General features: G+C 46.3%; 1 protein-coding gene across 5 annotated transcripts in view; it reads right to left on the bottom strand.

The window, feature by feature from the left end:
• Positions 1-26,101, bottom strand: part of SEPTIN12 (septin 12) — a 65,607-nt gene that overhangs the window by 4,013 nt on the left and 35,493 nt on the right. For all 5 annotated transcript variants that reach the window (XM_039349828.1, XM_039349831.1, XM_039349830.1 and 2 more), the window contains 6 exons: positions 12,788-12,916; positions 7,732-7,813; positions 5,631-5,768; positions 5,003-5,120; positions 4,620-4,715; positions 4,073-4,169 (listed from right to left, as the gene is read on the bottom strand). In XM_039349828.1, the coding sequence (XP_039205762.1) occupies positions 4,073-4,169; positions 4,620-4,715; positions 5,003-5,120; positions 5,631-5,768; positions 7,732-7,813; positions 12,788-12,916 (660 nt within the window). The remainder of the gene's footprint in view (positions 1-4,072; positions 4,170-4,619; positions 4,716-5,002; positions 5,121-5,630; positions 5,769-7,731; positions 7,814-12,787; positions 12,917-26,101) is intronic.

Here is a 26,101-nt window from a genome sequence, read left to right as displayed (position 1 = left end):
CCCCTGAATTGTATCTGAAGAGGGATGACCGGGAAGAAAAGAGACGAGAGAGAAAAGAGCAAAGGAGGGGAGAAGGAAGTAGGAAGGTTGGAGGAGAAGAGGAGAAGTGGGGAGAAAGGGGAGGAGAGTGGTGAAGGGAAGAGGAGAGGAAGAAGAGGGAAGTAGGGAAGAGAAGAAAGGGAGAAAGAAGGTAGAGAAGAAGGAGTGTGGATACAGTGAAAGGGGAAATGGGCGAGCAACACCAAAAGTCATGTGTGTGTATTTATTTCATTTTATTAAAAGTATCTTATATATGAATGTAAAAAGAATGTATGTTAACATCTGATAAATATCACACTATATGTAGGGGGGAGAGTTTGGAAAAATAAAAAATTATTAAATAAAAAAAGAATAACCACACATTTTTAAAGGAGGTAAAAAGGAACACGATCTAATGTAAGGAAAAGGAAAGAAAGAAGAGAAAGGAGCCAAGAGTGAAAAAAAGAAAGAAAGGGAAAGAAATAGAAGAGAGAATACAGATCGTCCTCAATTTAGAATCACAATTAAAGCCGAAATTTCGGTTGCTCAGCCAGACGTTTGTTAAGTGAATTTTGCCCCATCTTACGACCTTTATCATCAAGATGTTAAGTGAATCACTGCAGTTGTTAAGTTAGTAACAAGGTTGTTAAGTGAATCTGGCTTCCCCCCATTGACTTTGCTTGTCAAAAGGTCGCAAAAGGGGATCACGTGACCCCGGGACACCGCAACCGTCATAAATACGAGTCCGTTGCCAAGCGTCCGAATTCGGATCACGTGACTAAGGGGGGGATGCTGTGGACAATTGTGTGAAAAAGTGTCACAATTCACTTTTTTCAGTTCCGTTGTAATTTCGAACAGTCACTAAATGAACTGTTGGAAGTCCACAACGACCTTTAATAACTAATTTTTAAAGGAGATAAAAACTAATAAGATCTAATATAGAGAAAAGGAAAGAAAGAAAAGAAGCCCAAAGTGAAAAAATAAAAATAAACAAAGGACAAGAAATAGAACATAGAATTATAGGGCTGGAAAGGAACTCAAGAGGTCTTCTAGTGCCAACCGGCTATCCAAGGCAGAAGATCTTATACCAATGGTTGTCTAGTTTAGTCTATTTTTGGAAATCTCCAGTGTCAAGAAATTTTCAAAAATAGAAGTGATTAGAAAGGAGGAGCTTTCGTAAACTAGGGGAATCCTCCCCTTTCCTTTTTTGATCGGACGAGAGCTGGAATGTGGATGACGGACATGGAAGGGAGGAAGGAGAGGTGTAAGAAGAGAGAGCGGTTGAGAGATACGGAGCTCTCGTCCGATCGAAAAAAGAAAGGGGAGAATTCCCCTAGTTTATGATCGTGCGAGGGGGGAATGGGTAGCAACACACACACACACGCAGACAAGAAAAGTAAAGTGAATACAGTTAGTGACATGGAAGTTAGGACCCGTGATGAGATCTAGAAGCTGGGCGCAAGCAGCGTCTCATCTATAAGTGAACTCTCCCATCGACTAGAATGTACCCTGACGATGTTGGCAGCTGCCGACGAAAGCTAGATGTTTTATTGAATTAAACTTTTATAGTTTTGTAATTTATAGGTCTTTGGTTATTTGGGTTTTCTCCCGCGTAAAATTGGAAGTGTCTTGGCAACGTTTCGACGAAGTCCCATTCATCATCTTCAGGCTGGTGCTTTCGGCTTCGTGTTCCTCGAAGCACGAAGCCGAAAACACCAGCCTCCAAGGTCCCTTCCAGCTCTATTCTATTCTAATAAAATGTTACAAATTTGGGATGTATGCAGTTGGCTCAGGTTAATTTTGATGAGGAAGTCCCTTTTTTGCTCAGCATCAGTAAATGGGAAGCTGAGTGAGTAGCAAGCAGCTTCTGAGCTCTGTGAAGGCCCAGGAAGGAGGCCAAAATCCTGCATAACCCACATTTTACCTTCTGTTCCCTTCCCCAAATTAAATTCTAGGCATCTCATCAAGGAGGAAGAAGGTGAAGAGCAGAGAATTCATTCATTTGATCTTTCTCCCCTTCAAATCGCATCCTCCCTCAATCCACTCAGCTGCAAGAGTCCTCCTCTCTCTCTCTCTCTCTCTCTCTCTCTCTCTCTCTCTCTCTCTCTCTCTCTCCTGCCAAAGGTTTGACTTGAGCCATTGGATCAAATTTTGGAATTCCCAGCAAATGTTTTGAATGACTCATGTCTTGCTGGGAATAAGTCTTTGGTGAACGCTAGAGAGCGCCAGATTCCTAAATATTGCCTTGCCAGTAGTGGTGTGGAAGAGACAGGAGAAAAGTTAGGTTTAATCCCTGGGAAAGATTGAGGGCAATAGAAGAAAGGGATGACAGAGAATGAGATGGCTGGATGGCGTCACTGAAGCAGTAGGTGTGAACTTAAAGGGACTCCAGAAGATGGTAGAGGACAGGAAGACCTGGAGGAACGTCCATGGGGTCGCGATGGGTCGGACACGACTTCGCAATTAACAACAACAAGTTTAATCCAGGGGTCTTCAAAGTTGGCCCTTTGATGACTTGTGGACTTCAACTCCCAAAATTCCTCAGCCAGGCACGTGTGCCTGGTTGAGGAATTCTGGGAGTTGAAGTCCACAAGTTATCAAAGAGCCAAGTTTGAAGACCCCCTGTTTTAATCAATGGGCAGACTGCAATTGGGTGCTGTTTGAAAGGCTTGGCAGCTGCTGAGGCCAATCAACAAAGGCGATTTTCCCTGTTGCTCTATGAGTTGTTAAGAGCGTTTCCCACCCCTCCCCCATTTCATAACCTTTCTTGCCATACTAGTTAAGTGAATCACCAAAGACGTTAAGTTAGTAACACGGTTGTTAAGTGAATCTGGCTTCCCCCATTGGCTGTGTTTGTCAGAAGATCGCAGAAGGTGATCACAAGAGTCTGGGACCATCTAAACCAAGTTACAGGTAGTCCTCGCCTTATGACCACAATTGAGCCTGAAACTTCTGCTGCTAAGGGAAACATTTGTTAAGTGAGTTTCACCCCATTTTACGTCTTTTCTTGCCGCAGTTGTTAAGTCAATCACTGCAGTTGTTCAGTTAATCACAGAAGGTCTTGTCAGAAGATTGCAAATGGTGACTACGTGACTCCGGGACGCTGCAGTTGTCATAAATTTGAGTCAATTGCTATGCACCTGAATTTTGATCATGTAATCACAGGGATGCTGCAGTGGTTGTGTGAAAAATGATCATGAGTCATGTTTTTCAGGGCTCTTGTAACTTTGAATGGTCACTAAATGAATAGTTATAAGTGAAGGAATAGCTGTACCTTCAGACATTCAAGAAAGTTTATCTGGTGTCATAGGCCAGTGGTACAGTACTTCATTTTTTAAAAAATTACTTTTTATATTAAAACGTAGTGTGGATTTCAGTCCTTTTAACCACACATTTCCCCACTGATCCTTCTGTATATTATAGCCAAAGTTCTTAGCCCATTTTGTCTTAGGTGCTTCTTAGGTGCTTCTCCTTCCATTTCAAATTTCAGGAAAAGCTTAGACATTTTGGCAGTTACATGGACCCGGATCATTGTTCTGTTAACTTTGTCCTGGTGGGAATAGCATCTCTCTCCTAGCCAAGGGTGTAAATGAGCAGCTACCAGTATGGGACACAAAGCAGGTGAAGTAGAGTAAAGCAAAAGCTGCTATGTAAGGAGAAAGCATGGCAGAATCTGGGGGCAGAGTTAAAAGAGGGATCAGCCTAGAATCATTATGTAGCCACGAGTAGAATCCCTTTGATCCTTATGTAATTCCTAGCAGTGTTGACTGTTAGTTGAGAAGATTCCTGTGCATAAGCATGATTAGCAATAATCAATTTAATTGGACTTTCTCGTGAGGACCTGATTTTTCATGCCTGGTATTAAACATTTGTTTGTGGCTACATAAGGATTCTAGGCTGACCCCCTTTTTAACTCCACCCACAGATTCTGCCACTCCTTCTCCTACACTCAGGCGTGCAGAACAAAGGGAGCAGATTCACTCTAGAGACTTCCTTGTTTGGACTTTTCTCAGATGGACCTCTGCAGGCCAGCTCTTCCTCCAAGAAGCCTTACCTTCAATGGTCCCCCACTTGGTCTTACGACCCAGGACCTTCTTTCCATTCACCTGGTGTTCCTTGTCAGCACCTACCACTGCAAAGGGGATTTTCTCCTAGATTAAGAGAAGCAGAAGGTGGTGAGGAATCCCGTGAGGTCACACAGAAAAAAGTCAGCAGAGTCTAATATGTATTCACATGGATCACAGATCTGAGAGACTCAGAGCATCCAGAACTTCACCTAAACTGAAACACACCTTCAGAAGCTGATCACGTTTCAATCCAACAGAGAATTACAAGCTGATTACTTTAAAAAAAAAATGCCAACAGAAGCACATTTCACAATCCAACTTTGTTAGTAGACCTCACGACTAGGTATCTTGTAATTCCCGTGTTGTCTAGCCAAGATCGACATTTAAAACCTAGCAAGGATGTGGAGGAAGAAAGGAAGGTAATGCTGTTAAAAAATGTTCCTGAAAAATAGCATGTAGCTTTTGCTGAACCCCAAACTCAGCCAGGAATCCTCCATACTGTTCTCTCCATCCTGTTGACCACCATGGACGTACCCGGATTTTATCGTTCAAAAGCCGATCATCCGGGTCATCGTCAAAGTCAACTTGAGGGTAAACATGGATTCCGTGGGCCTTCAGGTCTTTCTGGATCTGCCAAAATAAAAAAAAAATGGTAGTCATAATCATGACCAGGAGGAGAACATTCCTTTCCTTCTCCCCTTTCTCTAGGTCAACCAGTGGTGGGATTCAGCCAATTCGCACCAGTTTGGCAGAACCGGTAGCTAATTTTTTGTTGTCCAGGCCCAGAATGGACTTCCGGATCGGCATCCACACAGAGAACTGGTTGTTCACCTATTTGAATCCCACCGAGGTCAACCCACCATTCTGTCATTAGGAACCTTCTGGGTTTCTCCTCACACAGGTAGTAGTTCTCTTACCCTCTGTTTAAACTCTGCCCTTTCCTCCAGGGTCAAGGTGTCCGCTTTGGCGATGACGGGCACCACATTGGTGATCTTACTGAGACGTCTCATGAACTCCAGGTCCAAGGGGCGGAGCCTGAGGGGAAAAGACATGCAAGAAGACCCATCTCTGGGATATGAACCGAGTGGTCATCACCTTGAAGCCTATTGTTGTTGGAGGTTTTCCCTTCCCTGGAGAAGTTGTCTACCCAACTGCTCAAACACATATGGTGGTGGATTTCAAAGATCCACCTGTCACGGGTTTGCTTTGGATGCAGGAAAGCCTTCTCCCCAACCTGTGATGGGAACTGTAATCTAAAGACCATCTAGAAAAGATGCTACGTCTATTTGTCTTGTTTATGGTCTGCTGGCTAAAGAAGATAGTTGCACTGTTCCTTTAAGAGTTTCCTGCAAATCCTGGGTTTTCATTTCGACAGCCAAGCTAAAACCAGATTCAGAGTATCGGAGGAGTGGACAATGAAAGCAGATCTTCAAGATCAGCAGTCTTCTCAATGCTTTGTTCTGAATAGAGCTGGCCTAGCTTTCTGTGACCATCTTTTTGCTTTTAGTGAGTGGGGCTGGACTCTCACCGCAAAGGAGGACTTACCAGTGACCCGTGGGGGGGACAAAATACACACAGGCGTGTACACGGGTGTCTGGGATTTTCTGCTTGCGATTAATCAGGACCTCCTCTTTCAAATAACGCTCATACTGGTCATTGATATACTGAATGATCGGCTCCCAGCTACAAGAAAGGAAGAAGCAGAGATTCAGCTTCCTGGACCGTTGTGAGCGAACCCTGTCACTTATTGCTCAAAAAAAGAAACAAACAAACAAAGGATAAACTTCTTTGAGAAAGTACTGTATTTTCCGGCGTATAAGACGACTTTCTAAAGCATGCAAAGTCGGGTGTCGTCTTATACGCCGAGTCGTCTTATATACCAGAAATTACGGTACCTTCATTCAAAGAACATCAAGCTGTTCTTACTTCAGTGAAACCACTTTTTAAATGGATTAACTAGAAGAATGGGGTGTCTGTTGCCCCTCAAAGTCTGGCAAATTGAAAACTACATCATAGCTGTAATGGAAACGAGGCAAATGATGTCGTACGAACTTACATCATCCACACAATAAGATGCAATGGACATACTTTGCCCTTTCTTGGTGAGGTTGTCTGCCCACCTTGATTGTTGTCATCTAGAAGTTTTCCTAAATGTCAAATATCCTGCAATTACACCCTTTTAATTCATCAAGTGTTATGCCTTCGCCACAAGCCTATGTTACATCCAGATTTGTTAACAGAAGCGTACTCTCTCGAAGCAATCCTCGCTTAACGACCCCAATTGGGGGACAGAAGGGAGTTGGTTGAGTGAGTTGTAAACAATTTCACAACTCTTTTAGCCACGGCTGTACAATGAATCCTTGCCCTTGCTGAGTAAATCATGCAGTCATCAAGAGAATCCAGTTTCCCACATTGATCTTGCTTGTTGGAAGCTGGCTGGAAAGTCACAAATGGGGATTATATAAACTGGGATGCAGCAGTCCATGTTAGTTACCTTGCTTGTTGGAAGCTGGCTGGGAAAGTCACAAATGGGGATTATATAAATCGGGATGCAGCAGTCCATGTTAGTTTCCTTGTTGGAAGCTGGCTGGAAAGTCACAAATGGGGATTATATAAACTGGGATGCAGCAGTCCATGTTAGTTACCTTGCTTGTTGGAAGCTGGCTGGGAAAGTCACAAATGGGGATTATATAAATCAGGATGCAGCAGTCCATGTTAGTTACCTTGTTGGAAGCTGGCTGGAAAGTCACAAATGGGGATTATATAAATTGGGATGTGGCAGTCCATGTTAGTTACCTTGCTTGTTGGAAACTGGCTGGGAAAGTCACAAATGGGGATTACCTATATAAATCGGGATGCGGCAGTCCATGTTAGTTACCTTGTTGGAAGCTGGCTGGGAAAGTCACAAATGGGGATTATATAAATTGGAATGTGGCAGTCCATGTTAGTTACCTTGCTTGTTGGAAGCTGGCTGGGAAAGTCACAAATGGGGATTATATAAATTGGAATGTGGCAGTCCATGTTAGTTACCTTGCTTGTTGGAAGCTGGCTGGGAAAGTCACAAATGGGGATTATATAAATTGGGATGTGGCAGTCCAAGCACCAAAATTTTGATCACGTCACCCTTAGAAATGCTGTGATGGTTGTAAGGGTGAGCACTAGTCGTAAGTCACTTTTTTAAAGTGCTGTTGTAACTTTGCACAGTCCCTAAATGAATCATTGTTAAGTCAAGGACTACCTATAGAGCATCCCATGCCGAACGTATGTAGCCAGATATGTGCACAGGAGATGATAATAAAAATGGAGAGCGTGACTGCGACAGAGTCCTTAAACCTTGGCCCCTTTTGCACAGGATTTATCGGCCCTATTGGCGCTGCCATCTTGACTTTTCTTTGACCCCACCCTCCGATAACCTTGCATGCAGCAAGGCCACTTCAGCTTTGGTGGTTGAGTGTATTAGATCCATTTAAAAGCTTCTCCTCCTCTTGGGCAGTAAAGTGCCCCCTCCCTAATTAAGCCACTCTTAAAGGAGGGTGGTCTTTTAAAAAAGGACATATAAGTTCAATGAATGAATGAATGAATATTGAATAAAGGAAATCAATGCCAATCTTCCATGTGAGATGCTAGGGATCCATCACCTTCTTACCAGTTTTGATTGTTAATCTGGTCCCCAAATCCCGGGGTGTCCGTGACCGTCAGCTTCATCTTCACTCCTTTTTCTTCAACAACTGTCAGAAGAAGAGGACATGCAGTTAGGTCATGTTTTCAAATCCAGACTGAGACTCACCTGCTTCCTTCCTACTATTGAACTGCAGGCCGGGGGAGGGGAGACATTCTCCCACCATCCTAAAAGTAAGCTCCATCTCTGTTGATGTTCTAGAAGTCCCTCAAGACCTGCGTTGGTCATCCAGAGTTGGGGAACCAATGACACCTTAAAATGGCTCCTTTATTCATAAATATCCCTTCTCTCCATGACTGTGGTTTGTATAGTTTACTTGGTAATATATTTTAAGTTCTAAACAATGATTGCTTCATATTTTTATAAGGATTGCATATTTATAAGTGTGGTTTTTATTTGATTGTTGTACGCTACCCTGAATTCCTTCTTGTGCAATGGATGGAAGGAAGAAAGGAAGGAAGGAAAGAAATAGAAAGAAAGAAAGAAAGAAAGAGAAAGACAGAAAGAAAGAGAGAGAAAGAAAAAGAAAGAAGAAGATATAGAAAGAAAGAAAGAAAGAAAGAAAGAAAGAAAGAAAGAAAGAAAGAGAAAAAAGAAAGAAAAAGATAGGTAGGTAGGTAGGTAGGTAGGTAGGTAGGTAGATAGATAGATAGATAGATAGATAGATAGATAGATAGATAGATAGATAGATAGATAGGCAGATAAGATGATAAGACAGATCCTTAGATATGATAGGCAGCTCTATAAATTGATTGATAGATCAACAGATAGATGGACAGATGGACAAATCATTCTGTTGGTCAGGACGAGGAGTGGATTAGCAACTCCTTGAAACTTTCAGATCAATGCCAGGTGCAGGGAATCCTGACGGGATTTAGAATTGGGGGGCAGGTGGGGACAAAGACCCTCTCTTGCTCTGGCTGAGGCTGAAAGGCTACGGAAAACCTGCTGAAATGGGGCACCCCAAGGTCCTCAAAGGTGTCTGGTTGCCTGAGGTAAAGCATGAAGGATCCTCCCCTACTCCGTGGGCAACTAGGCAGAGCTTATCCCCTTAGCATCTTCCCCTGGATGCTGAAAAGACCCTTCAACCTTGGGTAGGATATGAGTACCGCCTTTGGGGGGGGGAATCTCTTTCCTCGTCTCCTCCCCAGCCTGGCCCCTTCTGGAGAGTGGGTGTGGGGGGGGGGGTCTCTGATCTCAAACTCTGAGGCCCGTGGTGGGCTCTCCCTTGTGGAAGAATGACAGCATTTTCCCCCTCCGAAAAGCAGCATGAGCTTCCCGGGAGGGTCGCCATGGCGACGCTCTAATGGGTCAGTGGGAGTCTGGCACAAGACCCCTTTTGTTTCCAAGAGCTGAAATGAGCAGGCCCAGCTCCTTTCAAACCCTGGTGGGTAACTGGGGAGTGGGAGGAGGGGGGGGGGACTTGAAGGATGTGGAGGAAGAATAGTCTAGTTTAGATAGCACAATAAAGGGGGGGGGCTCCTTGTTCATCGACCCAGTAAGCCAGCTTCACTTGGAAGCCTTCGTGTCCCCTTCCGGTTTGCCCCCTCCTGAGATGGCTCCCACCCCACAATCTCTCTCCTGGGCAGTCAGCAGCCCAGCTATTTTTCGAAAGGAGAGCTATCCCTCCCTTCTTGCAAAACTGTTGGCGATTCCCTCCAGTCCTGTAGAAAAGTTTCCCAGTTAGGAATCACACGAGGTTCCTACTACTGCTTTTAGAACATAGAATTGTAGGCTGGGAAGGGATCTTTGAGGTCTTCTAGACCAAGCCCCTGCCCATCGCAGGAGATCCAAACTGTCCTGGACAAATGGCTGTCCAGTCTCTTCTTGAAAACCTCCAGTGAGCTTCTGGAGGTAAGCCATTCCACTGGTTAATTGTTTTCACTGTCAAAACATTTCTCCTTAATTCTAGGTTGCTTCTCTCCTTGATTAGTTTCCATCCGTTGCTTCTCGTCCTGCCTTCAGGTGCTTTGGAAAATAGGTTGGATCCCCTCCTTCTTTGTGACAGCCCTTCAAGAATGGAAGAATGCTACCTTCCTGATCTCCTCCCTCTCCCTCCCTCTCCCTCCCTCTCTCTCTTTCCCTCTCCCTCTCTCTCTCTCCCCTCTCCCCCTCTCTCTTTCCCCCTCTCTCTTTCCCTCTCCCTCTCTCTCCCTCCTCTTTCTCCCCCTCTCCCCCTTTCTCTCCCCCTCTCCCTCTCCCTCTCCCTCTCTCTCTCCTCTCTCCACTTCTTTCTTTCCCTCTCCCTCTCTCTCCCCCCTCTCTCCCCCTCTCCCTCTCTCTCTCCCTCTCTCCCCTCTCTCTTTCCCCCTCTCTCTTTCCCTCTCCCTCTCTCTCCCTCCTCTTTCTCCCCCTCTCCCCCTTTCTCTCCCCCTCTCCCTCTCCCTCTCTCTCCTCTCTCCACTTCTTTCTTTCCCTCTCCCCCCTCTCTCCCCCTCTCCCTCTCTCTCTCCCTCTCTCCCCTCTCTCTCCCCCTCTCCCTCTCCCTCTCTCCCTCTCTCTCTCCACTTCTTTCTTTCCCTCTCCCTCTCTCTCCCCCCTCTCTCTCCCCCTCTCCCTCTCCCTCTCTCCCTCTCTCTCTCCACTTCTTTCTTTCCCTCTCCCTCTCTCTCCCCCCTCTCTCTCTCCCCCCCTCTCGCCCCTCTCTCTTCCCCCTCATCCCTCATCTCTCCCTCCCTCTCCCCCTTCTCCCTCTCCTCCCTCTCTCTCCCTCTCTTCCACCCTCCTTCCGTCTCTCTCCCCTCTTTCTCTCTCTCTCCCTCTCTCTATTTCTCTCTTCCTCCCTCACTCTCTCTCCCCTCTCTCTCCCTCTCTCTCCCCCTTCTCCCTCTCCTCCCTCTCTCTTTCCCCTCCCTTTCTCTCTCTCTCCTTCCTCTCCCTCTCTCTTTCCCCCTCTCTTTCCTCTCCCTCCCTCTCTCTTTCTCTCTTTCTTCTCCCTCTCCCTCTTTCCTCTCCCTCCCAACCTCTCTCTTTCCCTCCCTCTCTTTCTCTTTCTCTCTTTCCCCTCCCTCTTTCTCTCTCTCCTTCCTCTCCCTCTCTCTCTTTCCCCCTCTCTCTTTCCTCTCCCTCCCTCTCTCTTTCTCTTTCTTCTCCTTCTCCCTCTCTCTTTCCTCTCTCTCCCCCCCTGCTCTCTCCCCTCTCCCTATCTCATCCTCTCCCCTCTCCTCCTCTCTCTCCCCCTCTCCCTCTGCCCTCTCTCCCTCTCGCTCTTCCACTTCTTTCTTTCCCTCTCCTCTCTCTCCCCTATCCTCTCCCCCTCCCCCCTCTCTGCGTCCCCCTCTCCCTCCCTCCCCCTCTCCCTCTCCCTCTCTCCCTCTCTCTCCACTTCTTTCTTTGCAAAGAGCCCTCCTCTCCCCCCTTCCCCTTCCCCCCCCTTCCTTCCCCCCCCCCCCCCTCTCCCCCTCTTCTCTCCCCCCCTCTCCCTCTCTCCCCCTCTCCCTCTCCCTCTCTCCCTCTCTCTCTCCTCTCTCCACTTCTTTCTTTCCCTCTCCCTCTCTCTCCCCCTCTCTCTTTCCCCCTCTCTCTTTCCCTCTCCCTCTCTCTCTCCCCCTCTCTCTCCCCCTCTCCCTCTCTCCCCCTCTCTCTTTCCCCCTCTCTCTCCCCCTCTCCCTCTCTCTCCCCCTCTCCCTCTCCCCTCCCTTCCCTCTCTCTCTCCACTTCCTTTCTTCCTCTCCCTCTCTCTCCCCCTCTCTCTCCACCCCCTCTCTCTCCCCCTCTCTCTCCCCTCTCCCTCTCTCTCCCCTCTCCCACTCCCTCTCTCCCTCTATCTCTCCTATCTCCCTTCTTTCTTTCCCTCTCCCTCTTTCTCCCCCCTCTCTCTCTTCCCCCTCTCTCTTTCCCTCTCCCTCATCTCTCTCCCTCCTCTCCCCCTCTCCCTCTCTCCCCCCTCATCCGCATCTTTCCCCTCTCTCTCCCCCCTCGCCTCTCTCGCCCCCCTCCCTCTCCTCGCTCCTCCTCTCTCACCTCTTTCTTTCCCTCTCTCTCGTCCCCCCTTCTCTTTTTCCCCCCTCTCTCTCCCCCTCCTCTCCTCTCTCCCCATCTCCCTCGCCTCTCTCCCTCTCTCTCTCCTCTCTCCACCTCTTTCTTTCCCTCTCTCTCTCTCTCTCCCCCTCTCTCTTTCCCCCTCTCTTTCCCTCTTCCTCTCTCTCTCCCCCTCTCCCTCTCTCTCTCTTTCCTTCTCCCCCCCCTCTCTCCCCCTCTCTCTTTCTGTCTGTCTTGTTCTCCAAGATATGAGACAGAAAATAATATTGTTTCCATTTTTTAAAAAAAGGAAGCTTTGTCCACAGGGCCAAAATGGTTATAGATCAAAGCAAGCCTGGAATTGTTCTTGCTAAATCAATCAATGTTTTATTATGGTCACAGGCCAGAATGAAAAAAAAAATTAAGACATTAAAATCAAGCAAAGCAGAATGAGACGTAATATTATATTACAGTTAGCGGTGAGGTCATCGATGGGCAACAAAACCTGCCTGACTATACCAACGGTATAGCAGAATTTAGCTGCGCTCAAGGAGACTGTGTCATACGGATCTGATGGCAACAGCTGTCTATAAAAGAGATCACTTTTTTTTCCTGGATATTTTACTGTATTCAATTTCTTATTGAATTAACCAAATCACTGGATCTAGGAGATCAACCCAAGATTTCCTAACTCTTATTTTAAAACTTCTCTAGCATAGTTTCAAAATCCAGCCAAACAGTTCTCTAGCGAGCAACTTCCCTAGAAACACAATTCTGTTCTGCCCTGAAACTTGTCATATAATTTGTAATTCTAGTTTAAGACAGGAACTAAAGACTGGAAGAATGAAATGTCTGTCTCTATAGCCAGAACACAAAAGGAAAAACACAATAATATTCCTTTGTGACCGTGAAGTGAGATGAACGAAGAACAACATATAAAATCCCTGGTGGTTTTTCGAGACGTGTGATGCATCTACTGGAAATGAATATGGCCAAAAGGGAGAGGCAAAGATACTTTCCCTCCAAAACAGAAGCAAGAAGCCAGCTTTTTCACATTACTTACTATGGGTGATAGAGAGTAGCTGCACGGTTTTGGGAATACGTTCCTCGTATCCGGAATAGGCTGATTTCCGACTGATCTTGGATTTAAAGAGGGTGTTGACCATGGTGGACTTCCCAAGGCCACTTTGTCCTGCAGGAAGAAAAAGGAAGTGGCGGTGTAAAACATCCCAAACTCTGTTAAATAGCGGGTTTTAAAAAAAACTCTTAATATGCCCCTGCACTGTCTTAAACATAGGAGCAATGATGGCTTAGGAAACTACAAAACGTTGGGTGTCTATGGAGATTCTCAGTCATCCAGATCATGATTTTCTCAAAGGTGCTTCCCCCCCCCCCCAAAAAAAAGCAATTGGACTTTTTTTGCAAGATCAAATCTGGGTTGGACACCAGGGCTCAAAAAAGTATGATGCCTGGTTAGATGAAGCTTCTTGGATGAGAAGGGAAATGTCTTCAAGGAAAAAACAAAGAAAGTACAGACATGAAATGTTGACTTGTGTCAGAATGCTAGATTATCCCACGTGCTCGCAGACACACACACACACACACACACACACGCCTGTAATTTGCTGAAAGGCATGCAATTATTGGCTTCATTAATACATAAACTGGTTTTATTCAACTGCTTTAAAGGAGATCGCTTGATTGGACTTTGGTGGACCCTAACCCTAAACCTAGGATAGGGGTCTTCAAACTTGGCCCTTTTATGACTTGTGGACGCGTGCCTGGCTGAGGAATTCTGGGAGCTGAAACCCACAAGTCATAAAAGGGTCAAGTTTGAAGACCCCTGCCCTAAGACATCTTCAGGCAGAAGAACTATAGAATAAGCCAAGTCAAAATAAGAAGATCTGCTCTTTAAATGAAACAAGCCCGTAAGAAGCCTGGAGCTCCTTCTCTGAACACCAAAGTTGCCATTTTTCCATCCTCGAATACCGATGGCCCACTGGGGTCTGCTAGACACACAACTGTCAGGAAGAGAAGATCCTCATCAAAGCCACTGTCTCCTTCTGACTGACAGCAAAACTGTTGGCCATGGCAGGCTAAAACAGGAGAACTTGTAATAAAACACTGGCTCCATCTTGCATTTCTCAGAGCTTTCTCCTCCAGGACATGGGACCTTCTCACCTTTGGCCTCAGGTGGTCAAGATGTAGTCGCTGGAGGCCTCCCAATTAGGTTTGAGTAGAAGGGAGAGCACGTTCTCTTGCAGAAGCAAAGAGATAAAGGAGAACCTTTGCAAAGTTTGTTTTTTTTAAGTGTGTGGGCTGCACAGGGGCATGAAATTTAGAGTGTAGTAAGAGGGACTCAAAAATAGAGTAAAGGAAACAGAAATACACCAATCAAAAATGAATGAAAATCTAAAATCCTCTTACATGTTGACTTCTGCTCATGTATATGGATAGCTGCACATTACAGAAATTCATTAAAGGGATGGGCTGCCTGACATCCTTGGCTGATATGTGTTTCTCCTTTCTCCTCTCCCTGTCTCCCTCTCTCTCCCTCTCTCCATCCATCCATCCATCCATCCATCCATCCATCCATCCATCCATCATCATCTTATTCATCCATCCATCCCTCTCTCCATCTCTCCACCCACTCATCATCTTATTCATCCATCCATCCCTCTCTCCATCTCTCCACCCACTCATCATCTTATTCATCCATACATCCCTCTCTCCATCTCTCCACCCATCCACCCACCCATCCATCATTTTATTTATCCATCCATCCATCCATCCATACATACATACATACATACATACATACATCATTTTATTCATCCATCCATCCCTCTCTCCATCTACCCACCCACCCATCATCTTATTCATCCATACATCCCTCTCTCCATCTACCCACCCACCCATCATCTTATCCTTCCATCCATCCATCCATCCATCCATCCATCCATCCATCCATCCATCCATCCACCCACCCACCCACCCATGTAATGTAATGTAATGTAATGCAATCTAATCTAATCTAATCTAATCTAATCTAATCTAATCTAATCTAATCTATCCACCAACCAGCACCTTGAATTACACCTGGAAACACCCTGGCAACCAATGCAGCTCCCAAAGCAGTGGTGCCAGGTACGCAACACATTATTACACTTCTGTTATTAATACTTGTTATTTCCTTGGGACCCAACATTACCACGCACTGGAATAAGCCCACGGTCAGAACTTGATCTCCATTGGTCAACCTGAGGTGGGACACTGAGGTTCCCCAGAGACCTCTCACACATCCCAAATTATTCATTTTATCTCTCATTGGGTGAATGTACTGCCTGTGTTTGGGGGGGGGGAAGATGGGAAATACAGCTTCTGCTCAAAGCTGTCATTATCTAAGACTCCGTGAGATGGAACAGTCTTCTTAAATAACCCAAACCCTTCAGAGCTTCATTTTGCTTCTTGCTTGTTTATCTCACATCTCTCCAAAGAGAGCTAATCTGGTCTGCAGGGTCTTTTTTCCTCCCTATCCAAAACATTTCTGGTCTTCTCCCTCCCTCTCTCTCCCCAAACACACATGCACACCCCCCTTTCAAGTTCAAGAAAGTCAAAACCTCTTGGCAAGAGAGGGGGAGAAGAGCTTCCCAGGCATGATCAAAACCAGATGTGTGCAGCCAGATGTTCAAGGGTCAAAGGAACCACAGCTGGGATGTCTTCCTGCCTTTCCAGTCCCTGGTCTGCCATTGGTCAATGCAGCACCCCCAGGAAGGGGGCTCAGGCAAGGCACCAGAACAGCCGCCCCACTGCTGGAGCAAAACTGGGGCAGGAAAGCAGGAAAATAGGGGGGAAAGGATAGGCAGGGTCTTGAAAACATCAATCTTGGATTGGAAGACAGTAAAACTCCAGCATTTAGCTGAAGAGAGGGGGATTAGATTTTCTCCTCAGATAACTGGGATAATTAGAAAGCGTTGGCCAGCTTTTTAAGCTGTGGAGTATATAGCAATGGAAAGGGGAGGGTGCTGTGTTTTCTTAGTGGGGAGGAAAGTCATTCCAAATTTAGGGTCAACCTCCTTTCATGTGCACATGGGCGTACATTTTTCTGGAGAGCCTTCAGGCAACCAGCAAAGATGGAACATCTGGAGCAGTGTTTCTCGACCTTGGCAAGTCTTAAGAATATGTGCACGGTCAACTCAGAATTCAGCAGAATAAGAGAACAGAATGACAGAGTTGGAAGGGACCTTGGAGGTCTTCTAGTCCAACCCCTGGCTCAAGCAAAGACCCTATACCAGTGATGGTGAAACTTTCAGAGGCCGAGTGCCCAAACTGCAACCCAAAACCCACTTATGTATCATCGGGGGGGGGGGGGTGCTGGGTGGGTGTGGCCCATTGGGTGGGCATGGCTGCGGTGGTAACGGCAGACTGGGTGGGACTAAAAAGTTCAATCAATCAATTCCAACTTTGATCTTTTTTTTTTCGTGAGAAGTTGAAATTGATTGAAACTTTTTTTTTTTGCAGCAGCAGAGGCCTAAAGCGAAAAGGTTTTATAAAACCCAGCTGAAGGCCTAGGACTGGGGTGATGGCTCGCGTGCCCACAGAAAGGGCTCTGCGTGCCACCTGTGGCACCTGTTCCATAGGTTCGCCGCCACAGCCTTATACCATTGTGGACAAGTGGCTTTCTAGTCTCTTCTTGAAAGCCACCCACAACATCTGAAGGCAAGCTGGTTAATTGTCCTCCCTGTTCATGCGTGGCTTCATTCTTGCTGGCGAGAAAGCAGCTTATGGTCCTGAGCCATGCTCCGCTCGTGAGCTTCTGCAAAGTCCTGAATCCAGGCTTAAGTTTCTGGAGAGGTGAGACTGATTGCTGAGTCTGGTACCAAAGCACAGCCTTCCAAGTGGCTGTGTCAGCCTTCCAAGAAATATGGTTTCAAGGAGAGCAATTTAGTTTTCCTAATATCTTCTACTAAGCTCCTTTTCGGGAAGACTTTGCACAGGCTTAGGAAATTGCCAGATTCAGCACGATCGTGGATGCATGATTGACAACTGGAAGACACAACTACATAGAAGCTCCCTTTGATCTATTTAGCCTACAAGCAGTCTTTATTTAGCAACTGCCTTGTTTAGTGACCATTCATTTACAACGGTGATGAAAAAGAAAGTTTGAATTCTCACCTTTAGGATCTTCAAAGTAAAAGGAAACCTGATGGAAGATCATAAACATGGTTGTAGTTGTTCTTAGTGGCTGCTTCATTGAATGACCAAGCGGCCAGTCCCAATTGGGGTAGCTAAACGAGGACTATCTCTAGTTGGGAGTTAGAAAAGGGACCTATATTCTAGACAAGGAATACTCATAGTTTAGTGCACCATCAAGGTTCTCTTTCTACCTTTGCTACATTAAACACCTGTCACGGACTACTTCTGAATTCCACATAAGTCCTAAATCTTCGGTTGAAGATGTCCTTCCTACTTAAACTTCAGACCAAAATGTCAGACGGGACCTTTTCAATGACCTCACCAGGAATTATGGAAATCCTGCTAATTTCCTCTCTGGCTTCAGAGATTTCAGCTAATGACTGGAAGAATGAAAAGAAGGTCAAGAGGAGACATGATAGCGCTCTTCCAATATCTAAGGGGATACCACAGAGAAAAAGGGAGATGTCAACCTATTCTCCAAAGCACCCAAAGGCAGGACAAGAAGCAACAGATGGAAACTAATCAAAGAGAGAAGCAACCTAGCAACTAAAGAGAAATTTCCTGACAGACTAATTGATCAGTAGAATGACTTGCCTCCAGAAGCTGTGGGCACTCTCCATCACTGGAGATTTTAAAGAAGAGACTGGATCACCATTTGTCTGAAATGGCATAGGGTCTCCTGCTTGAGCAAGAGGTTGGACTAAAAGACCTCTAAGGTCCCTTCCAACTCCGTTCTTCTGGAAGCTGACTTTTCATGCTCATGAGGACTAGAAACATTTGAAAACCTGAAGTGCCTAGGAGAGTAGGTGTCTACTCAGGAAGTTAAGCCAAGGGGGTATTTCAAAGGAAAATCTATCTATTTTCATCTATGACGAAACACAAACTATGGGTCAATACTTTCTAACCAATTTCTCACCATTTTAGGCCAAAAGATACCCGCTTGCTCTTATCTCTTGAAGCTAAAACCCTTCAGGGCCGGAAGCAATGGGAAAACTGCTTTGTCCATTTCCTGTCCCACCATTTTATTCCTTTTATACTAGGACGCCTGGACAGCAGCGTCGAAGTTACAGGTAGTCCTTGCCTTAACGACCGCAACTGAGCTCAAAATTTCTGTTGTTAAGCGGGTTTGCCCCATTTTCTTGCCGTAGTTGTTAAACCAATGACTGCCGTTGTTAGTGACACAGTCGTTCAGTGAATCTGGTTTTTCCCATTGGTTTTGCTTGTCAGGAGGTCACAAAAGGTGGATCACGTGACCTTGGGATCCTGCAACCGTCACAAAGACACGCCAGTTGCCAAGTGACTGAATTTTGATTAGGCGATCATGGGGATGCTGTAAAGGCGCTACCTGTGAAAAACGGTCACTTTTTTTCCAGTGCTGTAACTTCAAACAGTCACTAAAGGAACTGTTGTAAGTCGAGCACTTCCTGTATATTTTGTGCTCCTGCTTAGCTCTTTAAAAATGGTTCCCTTTTGGATCAGTCACAAGAAAAATACATTATGGTTTGGAGAAGATGGATTGATTATCTCAGGGGCTGCCATAAACAAGAGGGAATTAAGCTATTCTCCAAAGCACCCAAAGGCAGGACAAGAAGCAACGGGTGGAAACTAATCAAGGAGAGAAGCAACCTAGAACTAAGGAGAAACTTCCTGACAGTGAGAACAATTAATCAGTGGAACAGCTTGCCTCCAGAAGCAGTCAATGCTCCAACACTGGAAGTTTTTAAGAAGAGACTGGACAGCCATTTGTCCGAAATGGTGTAGGGTTTCCTGCCTGAGCAGGGGGTTGGACTAGATGACCTCCAAGGTCCCTTCCAACTTTACTACTATTACTATTACTATTACATTCAGAAGAAATATGAGATTGAAAAGTATTATCTTGCTTTTGAGTAGATTTTAGATAATTATTATTAGTTTTAATCATTTTATTATTTTTGACTTAATTTGTTACTATTTGTTGGGAGAAGGAGTTAAAGTGTGTTATGGTTTTGATTGATAGTATAGTTGATTAATGTTAGTTAGGTTATGTTTGTTTATTTTATTTTTTTAATCCTGTAATCAGCTTGGGGGAAGTGGGGGAGGAGGGAGGGGCGGGGGGGGGTTTATATTGTAATAAATTTATAAAACTTTTAAATTAAAAAAAAACCGTTCCCTTTTCATTCTTTTCTTTCTCTTCTGCCTGGAGGGTGTTTGAAGGCCTCAATAAAATCAGGCCTTCTTCCTGGCTTCCTGGCATTTCCAAGTTGGCTGGAAGATTTATTGCCAATTGCATGGGAGTGTCAGGACTTCAGAAGAGAAGTCTGTGCAAAGATTTGAACTGTGCTGGGGAGGGAAAGAGGGTGAGGAGAAAATGTTTCGGGAGGAGAGAGGCTGGGAAAGGGCACGAGGTTGCTAGGAAGGAGAAGTTTTCCCAGAAATGAGCACCAAACAGTAATGCAGCCCGTGTGCAAAGTTTTCGGAAAGCAGGTACTCATCGCAGGAAAGCAATCCACGGACTGGGAACGGTGCAACGGAAATGCACAGCAATAGCAGCAAGCAAGCGAAAAAGAAGGATTCAAAGGTGTCAGCTTTCCTAGATAATGCAGACAGGAAACATAACCAGATGGGCTAACACTACTTTTATTGCAAGGCTACGTTAACAACTCTGAAAGTGCTGCACAAATCCTCCAGTGTCTCCTTAAAAGCTAAGGAGCCAGAGAGGCGTCTGAGTCTCTTTCCCATCCATTAGGCAGCTCAGGGCTATGCTCTCTCTTATCTGATCATTCACTAGGCCAGCGGTCCCCAACCTGTCCGGCTTGGTGGCCTGCTGGTGATGGGAAAAGGGGATGGTTTTGTGTGAGTGCAGGCATGCGTGCCAGTGTGAGCATCCACCGCTTGCACAAGCACCCGCTGCTCACACAAGCGGCGCTGCCCGTGCATGCTTGCTTGCCGCTTTCAGGGCCCGGTTCCAAACACGGTCTTTTTCACACACTATTACAAAAGGCCAACCGATAAAAGGTAGGCAGGTAGTTCTCAAGAACTGGAAGGGTGCAACAGAAATGATAAGCAGTGTTCCAATATCTCAGGGGCTTCCCCAAAGAAGAGGGAGTCAAGCTGTTCTCCAAGGCGCCTGAAGGCAGGACAAGAAGCAACGGATGGAAACTAATCAAGGAGAGAAGCAACCCAGAACTAAGGAGAAATTTCCAGACAGTCAGAACAATTAACCAGTGGAACAACCTGCCTCCAGAAGCGGTGAATGCTCCCGCGCATTCTGGAGAGACTGGACAGCCATTTGTCCAAAATGGTATAGGGTTTCCTGCCTGAGCAGGGGGTTGGATTAGATGACCTCCAAGATCCCTTCCAACATTATTATTATTGTTGTTATTGTTGTATTATTATTTTGGATCATTGCACAGTCAGCCAGATGTTCAGACTGGATTTGGCATTTTGTCTACCTATCGAGTCCTTACCCAGGACCTGGGATAGGCAGATGTGGATATTTGATGGTATTACAGATATCGTCGCAGGATGGAAGCAGTTCCTAGTAAGGCCGCCTTTTGCAATTGACTAATAGCAAATTTGTCAATGCCTATTATTATTATTATTATTATTATTATTATTATTATTATTATTAAATGCACAGCAGTGCCAAGCAGAAACAATGTTCCAAAGGTAAACCAGTGAGGAAACATGACTAGGTGGGCTAAGACTACTTAGTGCTAAGTCTACATTAACAGAACCTTGCAACCTGGAGGCGTGATGGTTCAGAGGTTGAAGACGCTGCGCTTGTTAGCTGGAAAGCTGGCAGGTGAGGTTCAAGACCCGAGCGCTGCGTAACAGGGTGAGCTCCCGTCACTTGCCTCAGCTCCTGCCCAGCTAGCAGTTCGAAAGCAGGCAAACGCGAGTAGATAAATAGGTACCACTTTGGTGGGAAGATAACAGCGTTCTGTGCACTTTTGGCGCAATTAGCCATGCTGGCTGCATGACCACAGAAAATGGTGGACAGCGCTGGCTCCCTCAGCCAAGAAACGGGGATGGGCACCGTGTCCTAGAGTCCAACACCCTGGACAGGGAAACTTTTATCTTAATCTGTACTGCAATCTGGAAAGTACTGTATAAATCCTCCAGGGTCTCTTTAACAGCCTGAGAAATTAGGGAGGGTCTCTTTCCACCTCCATTATGCAGCTCGGGGCTATGCCCTCTCTTATCGGACTATCCCCTAAGCAGCATTTTCATCACCCCATCTCCCAAGGTCAATAAAATAAATAAATAAGCGGGTGTTCCCCATTACTAAGCTGGAGGGTGTTCCCCATTACTAAGCTGGAGGTCTCTCGGCAATTTCCCCCGTTGAGTTTGGCCCTTCCTGCCAAGGAAATCCTCAGCTCGGGTCTGGCAACTCTGGAAGTGATGGTCCCAAGTGACTCTTGTTTTGAAAAGTAGGACAACCCGGCCACCCGAGCAGGGAAGAAACTTGAGCGGAGGCCGTCCAGCCTAATCTACACAAAAGCAAACAGGAAACCCGGAACTATAATTCAAGGCAGATGTTCTCCCCTGCATGGAGAGAGACGATAGATCAGAATTAACTTCTTCTCTTGCTTGGCTGAAAACCTCAGGTCGTACTTTCTGTTTGGACGGGGGAAATGCAAGGATCCAGTCTAGGAGAATCAGCCGAGAGGAAAGCCGTTGGATCCACTGAAGCTGAGCAAATTCTTTCTATTTTAGGGCTCTTAGACTTGCACAGATACCTGATCGAGGGTGACAGGAGAGGAGGGGAGAAGAGAGGGCAAAGCTTTCCAGCTTTGGGGGGGGGGTTGCTTTGGGTTGTTTCGGGGTGAAGGCACTGGGGAAGTGTTCGTGTTTCCTTAAAACAAACCCACAAGTGAAAAGAAGGGATCCCTCTGCTGAAAAAGCGCAAGGGGCCGCCAAATTCTGGCCATGCAAAGGTGGGGGTTTCTGGAAGAATGTAAAATTGGGGTGCGGGAACCAGATGCTCAAGCTGAGGGTCATACGGTGTACATCCCCTTCCCAGCGTTGACTGTTGCGTGTGTGTGTGTGTGTGTGTGTGTGTGTGTGTGTGTGTGTGTGTAAATCCTCTTATTCGGAACCCTCCTATAAATATTTATAAGGCCTATCAGTTCTTTAAACAAAAGTCCTGCAACGCCCTCAATGTACAGAGGGGACGATGCATGGCTCGTCCAGAGACATCCGTCCGTGCTCGGTGAGGCTGAATTAATCCCAGACTGCCTTTGGGTAGAGCTGAACAAGCTTCGCTCTGATGGCATTTTCCATAAAGGGAAGGATAATAAGAAGGGCCCAATTTTCCCAATGGGAGAGACGTTCCGCTGGACCAGATGGAGAAGGACTGTATAGTTTGGCTTTCTGTTCCCAGAGTGGCTGCTAGATATTTTATTTGTTTATCTGTGAGGTTCTTGGTGCTCTCTGAGCTTCATGGCTTTCTTGCAGACATTTCATTAACCACATTAGGTAACATCATCAGTGCTAGAAGGGCGTCTGGTTTGCAGAATAGAAGAGGAGGAGGAGAAGCAGGAGGAGGAGGAGGAGGAGGAGGAGAACTATGGGGTCCTTGGTGCTCTCTGAGTTTGGTGGTTTTCTTGCAGACATTTCATTAACCACACTAGGTAACACCATCAGTGCTAGAAGGGCGTCTGGTCTGCAGAATAGGAGAAGAGGAGAAGAGAAGAGAAGAAGGAGGAAGAAGAGGAGGAGAACTGTGGGGTCCTTGGTGCTCTCTGAGCTTGGTGGTTTTCTTGTAGATGTTTCATTACCAAACTAGGTAACATCATCAGTGCGATAAGGGAGTGGAGTTTGAGGAGGAGGACGACGACTGTGGGGTCCTTGGTGCTCTCTGAGCTTAGTGGTTTTCTTGTAGATGTTTCATTACCTAACTAGGTAACATTATCAGTGCGAGAAGGGAATGGGGTTTGAGGAGGAGGACTGTGGAGTCCTTGGTGCTCTCTGAGCGTGGTGGTTTTCTTGCAGACATTTCATTACCCTAACTAGGGAACATCATGAGTGCTAGAAGGGAGTGGGCTTTGTGGAGTGGGAGAGGAGGAGGAGGAGGAGGAGGAGGAGGAGGAGGAGGAGGAGGAGGAGGAGGACTGCTGTTGTGTCTTTGATCTCTGAGCTTGGTGGCTTTCTTACAGACATTTCATTACCACACTAGATAACATCATCAATTCTAGACAGGAGTGGGGTTTGCTCTTTGTTATTATCCTTTCTAGCACTGATGATGTTGGCTAGTTTGCTAATGAAACATCTGCAAGAACACAGCCAAGTTCAGAGAGCATCAAGGACCCCGCCGTCCTTCCCCTCCCCTGACAACCAAGGAATTAAAATGGAACAGGATCCAATCTGGGTTGGTCACTGGCCCCAGAGGTTTTGTCCTCCGAGCTTTCAGATTCCTGCTGGAAGCCATCTTCAGGGAACTTCTCTCTAGCAGACGGTGTGCTGTTCTGTGTGTGGCATTAATTTATACACAGGACAGCACAACACTCTTCTAGAGAGAGGTTCCCTGTAGATGGGCTCTAGCATGAGTCCAAAAACTTGGAAAAGTAAAGCTCTGATTCTGGTGATTGACCCAGATTGGATCCTGCAACATTATCCTGGGACAGGTAATATTCACTCGTAAAATGGGACAAAACTCACTTCAAAATGGTCTCACTTAGCAACAGAAATTTGTTTGGTTGCTAGTTAGTTAGTTAGTTAGTTAGTTTAGTGACAGATTTTATCTTTCTGGGCTCCAAGATCACCGCAGATGGGGACTGCAGCCAAGAAATTAAAAGACGCTTGCTCCTGGGGAGGAAAGCTATGGCAAATCTAGACAGCATACTAAAAAGCAGAGATGTCACCCTGCCAACAAAAGTGCGTATAGTCCAGGCCATGGTTTTCCCAGTGGCAATGTATGGCTGTGAAAGTTGGACCATAAGAAAGGCTGAGCGCCGAAGAATGGAGGCCTTTGAACTGTGGTGCTGGAAAAGACTCCTGCGAGTCCCCTGGACTGCAAGGCGGTCAAATTGGTCAGTCCTAGAAGAGATCAACCCCAACTGCTCCTTAGAAGGCCAGATCCTGAAGTTGAAACTCAAGTACTTTGGCCACCTAATGAGAAGGAAGGACTCACTGGAGAAGAGCCTGATGCTGGGAAAGATGGAGGGCAAGAGAAGAATGGACGACAGAATGAATGAAGTGGCTGGATGGAGTCACTGAAGCAGCAGGAGGGAGCTTCAATGGACTCCAGAAGATGGTAGAGGACAGGAAGGCCTGGAGGAACGTTGTCCATGGGGTTGCGATGGGTTGGAGATGACTTTGCAACTAACAACAACAGTTAGTTAGTTAGTTAGTTAGTTTGGCTGTTAGCCCTTTTGTTCATCCTTGGTTCTAGACCCTCACTTCCCATAGCCCCATTCCAAAAAATGAGCCTTTCCGCTCTTTCCTGTCCTTCCTCCCTTTTGTCTCCAGCATGCAACATCTCAGCTTTTCTTGGTTACTTTTCTCCATTCATGTGAGCTTTTTACCATTTACTGCTTTTATATGCCAAGCTATAATTTTCCTATCCCGTGCTGGTCAGGAGAGGTTGAATTCTGATGCTTAGCCATAAAAACCACTTAAAAACCTGTAACAAAGTAATAGTAATAGTAGTAAAGTTGGAAGGGACCTTGGAGGTCATCTAGTCCAACCCCCTGCTCAGGCAGGAAACCCTACACCATTTCGGACAAATGGCTGCCCAGACTCTTCTTAAAAACTTCCAGTGTTGGAGCATTGACTGCTTCTGGAGGCAGGCTGTTCCATCTTCCAGGTTCTGGTTGTCCCAAAGGTGCTTTTTTTTCTTGTTTTTTCTTTGAAAACGTTTTGCTTCACATCCAAGAAGCTTCTTCAGCTCTGCCTGAATGGTAGGGAAGTCAGAGCCGAAGAAGCTTTTTGGATGCTAGAAAGAGTACAGAGAAGAGCAGCAAAGATGATCAGGGGACTTGAGGCTAAAGCATATAAGGAATGGCTGCTAGAATTGGGTATGTCTAGTTTAATGAAGAGAAGGATGAGGGGGGACATGATAGCAGTATTCCAATATCTCAGGGGCTGCCCCAAAGAAGAGGGAGTCAAGCTATTCTCCAAAGTGCCTAAAGGCAGGACAAGAAGCAACGGGTGGAAACTAATCAAGGAGAGAAGCAACCTAGAACTAAGGAGAAACTTCCTGAGAGTGAGAACAATTAATCAGTGGAACAGCCTGCCTCCAGAAGCAGTAAATGCTCCAACACTGGAAGTTTTTAAGAAGAGACTGGACAGCCATTTGTCCGAAATGGTGTAGGGTTTCCTGCCTGAGCAGGGGGTTGGACTAGATGACCTCCAAGGTCCCTTCCAACTTTACTATTATTATTATTATTTTGGATCATCGCACAGTCAGCCAGATGTTCAGACTGGATTTGGCATTTTGTCTACCTATCGAGTCCTTACCCAGGACCTGGGATATTATTATTATTATTACTATTATTATTATTATTATATCTGACAGAAATGGTCTAGGGCAGAAATGGTCTAGGGCAGCATTGCGGTTGCTCTCGGGGGTGTGTGCGACCAGGTGGGCGTGGCCTATTGGGTGGGCGTGGATGGAGTGGGTATGGCCTACTGGGTGGGCATGGCCAGCTCTACATCGTTCGCATCAAGGGTGCCTGTGGGGGCCTGGGCAGGAATAAGACAGATCTGAGGGTCTCTGGCAGAAGGGGGTGGGACCAGGGCAAGCGCCAAGGCATGGTCCATTTCTTCATTCCTCACAAAGGGGGTGACACCTCTCCAGCATGCACCCAGGGACGGGGGCGAAGCGGCAGGGGATGGTTCCTCACTGTTTCTAGACCGCCTTGTGGAGCTAAGACTGAATGCGTTTCAGCATAGATGGCCACCACAAAATTGTACATTGTCTCCCGGCTGGCCTGGGCCGGGGCCAAGGCAGCGGGGGCCGTTCCCTCACTGTTTCCAGGATGGCTTCGCGGGCCACATGAAACCACTTTGCGGGCCGCATCCGGCCCCCGGGCCTTGTGTTTGACATGTCTGGTGTAGGGTCTCCTACTTGGGTGAAGGGTTGGACTAGATGGCCTACAAGGTCCCTTCCAACTCGGTTATTCTAATTCTTCTGAACAAGCACCTCTGGGAAAACCTGATCCAACTATTTATCTGCGTTTTGATGCCCAGAATGGGA

Source organism: Crotalus tigris, unplaced genomic scaffold (genome assembly GCF_016545835.1).
Source record: "Crotalus tigris isolate CLP2741 ecotype Arizona unplaced genomic scaffold, ASM1654583v1 scf7180000018301.7375997, whole genome shotgun sequence".
NCBI lineage: Eukaryota > Metazoa > Chordata > Lepidosauria > Squamata > Viperidae > Crotalus > Crotalus tigris.
This window is presented reverse-complemented; position numbering and strand designations above follow the sequence as displayed.